Genomic DNA, 3,389 nt, shown 5'->3' with positions numbered 1-3,389 from the left:
CGGAGGGCAGGAGAAGAGAGGTATTATAAGGGGCGAGCCCTAGAATAGTGCCCTAGAAGATCTAGGGCATTATATATAACTACTAGTTACTTAGTATAGCATACTGCTGCCTCTAAGCAGAGCTACCGTACTCCGTCCTTTTTCCTTTATAGATCGGCTAGAATAGCTAGCCTTCCTTCTTTATCGTACTTACTATATAAATACTATAAGGTTCCTATATATACATTACTCTCCTGTAATAAGGACAAAGAGGAGGACAAGGAGAAGGATAGGGAGGTAGATAAGAAGGAGGAGATGCCTAGGAAGAAGAGAGGTACCTAGAAAGAAGTAGAAGAGAGAGATAGTAAAGAGAGAGACAGCGATAGAGATAGAGATACCTCCTAGAATACACGCATATACGCACGCGCGTATGCGCGCGTATGAAATTGAGGTTAGCACGCATTCCGTACTACCAACGGGCAGGCCCGTAGGACATATTAGGACTTTCTACATTCGGCGTTTCTGCGTTCGGATTTAGTTATGGCCTCAACCCAGATCCAGAGCTCCGTCGTTCCCCAACTTCGGTGCGCCCCGAACACCAAACAACAAACATACGAGCTCTACTCTAATCTTTATCGCTCGCTGTCAGACTTTTACCAACAAAGGACGAGTAATCCGCCGTGCGTTTTTGGATGTTGATCTTGATGTTGGTTTTGTTTGTTTGGTGTTGGCGGCGGCAACAAAGGATAGGATATTGGACAGTTAGTAGACCTACCAGAAGCGCCGGAGGTAGCTCCCAGGCAAAACATCTATCTTCAAAAGTGGGCGATCTAAAAAAAAATTTCGCGCTCAATGTGGTTCGTATGGTTCACAGGCTCCAAAAAGTTCGTCGCCAAAAACAAGTTCTCGACGGCGGGTTTTAGACATGGGCGAACGGAGTTGCCTGCCGGGACGGGAGGTAAAAGGACGGTCAATCAACTACTCGCGAACACGCGCGCGCTATTTGGAGTTTCATGCATTGATTGCATCGGCAGGCAGAACTTCGCAGAAAGATATCAATAGATAGGTAGGTAGCATCACAATTGCTAGATAGGTAGGTGGGTAGTACAGCATTTAAAGGTCCATGGACAGCCAGGCGATGGCTCCTAACGTCCTACCGACTGACTCGTCTCCAGCTCCTCGCCTCAACTACAGTTCTTTTCGCAGCGCCCGAAGATGAATTTCTTCGAAAGAAAATCCGAATCTTCCTCATCCAGGACAGCGAGCGGCAGTCGATCATCCACGAGCACAACACCTCTTTCAAGCCGAGAACGGTCTGCGAGAGCTACAGGCGCAGCATCCTCGGACAGGACAACATCTGGATCTACTGCGGCACCCAGATCCGCACTCTATACACTGGAGAACAAAGTCCGTCTTGGTGAGATCAGGAGGCTCCAAGATCTCGCTTTGGCGTCGCTACCGGTTCGCGGTTTGTTTATTGTGCTTTGGATCCGGTCCGACCCTCCTGGGCCAAATGACTTTCATTGGGGGCTGTACTTTCACCGATCAGGAACGGATGGTGGTACCAAATATCACATCACGAACCTCTCAAGAGGCTGGATTAACGACCACGGATCTACGAAAGGAGTCTTCAAATCAAGCTTTCTATGTGTGCTGATCCAGATCGCCACAATTCCCTTACAGGCAGTGGTCCAGATGGATGGAATTGCAAGATCGAAAGACCGCGAGTTAAACCAGATTCCTGGACTAACTTGTCGGGTGTGGGTAATGCAGATTATAGCTATACTCAGGGCGAACAGTCTGGTCAAATGTGGCGATATAAATGCGTTACAAAACGAAATCTTTCAGATTGGGAACCGTTATCGCTTCGGTGCTATCAACAACGATCAGCCACGACCAGTCACACGATCCCAATTGTGCCAGCTATAAGCAGCTCCGGGGGCCTGGGCGGCCATTTGTCCTTACCAATTGTATTTAGCAATCGTGCTTTGTTTACCCAATCTAGAAGGCGATGTATGAATCCACTGTTAAGTTGTTCAGAGCACGGTCGCATTCCACTTGTTTCTGGTATTGGTCGCCCCCAAGGTAGGTGGCGACCTGGTACCACCAACTGTTCCTCCCCCATCTCATCGCAGTACTATGCTCCCAATACTCTGGATACCAGCCTCCAGATTCCCAGTCCAGGAAGCCTGTGAGTTGGTTGTCGTCTCCCACGAGAATGTTGTGTGCTTTGAGATCTCCTTGCGTAAAAGTGATGCGATGTTCAAAACTGCGAATCTCATTCGCCAATTGTAGGGTCGTTTCGAAGGCTTCCTTCGAGGGAAAGGCGTGCGAGGACTGAGGCTCAAACAAGAAGTCGTGCATCTCCGCCTCTGTCTCAAAGGGACCCATCTTGTGGAAAGGCACCCTCGTGCTCCAGATAGTCGTACCCAGAGCTGAGCAGATACGCTTCCCATAGGGTGACTTCCACTTCCGCATAGCGATCAAGCAGGAGTGCAATTGCGACAGCCACGGCTGCTCAATCTCGGGGTGCAATGGCTCATTATCATTGTTGAGACAAATCCCGGGCAACCTGGTCATGAGAATCGAAAAACGGCGAACATGGTTCGGGTGGTCTCCGCATGTCAAGACCAAAGGAACAGGCATTCCAGCGGCGCGAGCCATTTTCATCGCGGCGACCTCCTCGATGCTGGCACGATCCGACCATTTGAGAACAAGACCAAAGGGAAGCTGCAATATGTCCCGGTCGAAAGGGATGTCGAACCAAGCGCAATACTTTTCCGAGAACGGGTATAGCAGTTCATGAAGGGGAGCAATCATTCGGCGGAGGAATTTGCCTGGTAGGTAGGGTAGAGGCGGAGTTGACTCGCTGATACGGGGCTGAATGGGTCGCGGCCATGTGAATTCGGGTCTGAAGATGGACAGTAGGCCGCCCATGCTTGGCAACCGGCAAAGTTCGCGACGATGAGATAGGCAAGTGTCGGAATGATGGAGATGGGAAGACGCGAATTTTGCGATGGAAGGATGGAGATGGGGAGACAGACGCCCGCGGTAACAAGGAAGGCACAGCGCCAAGAGGTATCATCTAAGCGAGCACTATTGCCTAAGGCTACCTTATATCTTCTATTCAATTCGCTTCATTTCGAAAGATATAGCCGCCGACAGGGTAGTTCTCAATCAATCAAAGTATCAAACCTGCGGTGTTTAGACTATATAATATGTCCTACGGGCCTGCCCGTTGGTGGTACGGAATGTGTACCAATCTCAATTTTCGCGCGCGCACAGCGCGCGCATATCTACCTCTATCTCTATCTCCTCGTCCTCGTCCTCGTCCTCGTCCTCGTCCTCGTCCTCGTCCTCGTCCTCGTCCTCGTCCTCGTCCTCGTCCTCGTCCTCGTCCTCGTCCTGTG

General features: G+C 50.2%; 2 protein-coding genes across 2 annotated transcripts; one reads left to right on the top strand and one right to left on the bottom strand.

Moving 5' to 3' along the window:
* Positions 1-1,019: 1,019 nt before the first annotated feature.
* Positions 1,020-2,992, bottom strand: SEPMUDRAFT_151406 (uncharacterized protein). Its single transcript, XM_016906799.1, has 2 exons — positions 1,945-2,992; positions 1,020-1,852 (listed from the first exon to the last, which is right to left on the bottom strand). Exon 1 carries the CDS (start codon positions 2,914-2,916, stop codon positions 1,981-1,983), a length of 936 nt encoding a protein of 311 aa, XP_016757467.1. The 5' UTR covers positions 2,917-2,992; the 3' UTR covers positions 1,020-1,852; positions 1,945-1,980.
* SEPMUDRAFT_166072 (uncharacterized protein) lies at positions 1,195-2,992 on the top strand (the record flags this gene model as incomplete). The annotated part of the gene is made up of 2 exons (XM_016908200.1): positions 1,195-1,302; positions 1,402-2,992. The coding sequence occupies 2 exons, from the start codon at positions 1,195-1,197 to the stop codon at positions 1,906-1,908; spliced, it is 615 nt and encodes a 204-aa protein (XP_016757466.1). The 3' UTR covers positions 1,909-2,992.
* Positions 2,993-3,389: the final 397 nt, after the last annotated feature.

This window comes from Sphaerulina musiva (genome assembly GCF_000320565.1).
Source record: "Sphaerulina musiva SO2202 unplaced genomic scaffold SEPMUscaffold_10, whole genome shotgun sequence".
Classification (NCBI taxonomy): domain Eukaryota; kingdom Fungi; phylum Ascomycota; class Dothideomycetes; order Mycosphaerellales; family Mycosphaerellaceae; genus Sphaerulina; species Sphaerulina musiva.
This window is presented reverse-complemented; position numbering and strand designations above follow the sequence as displayed.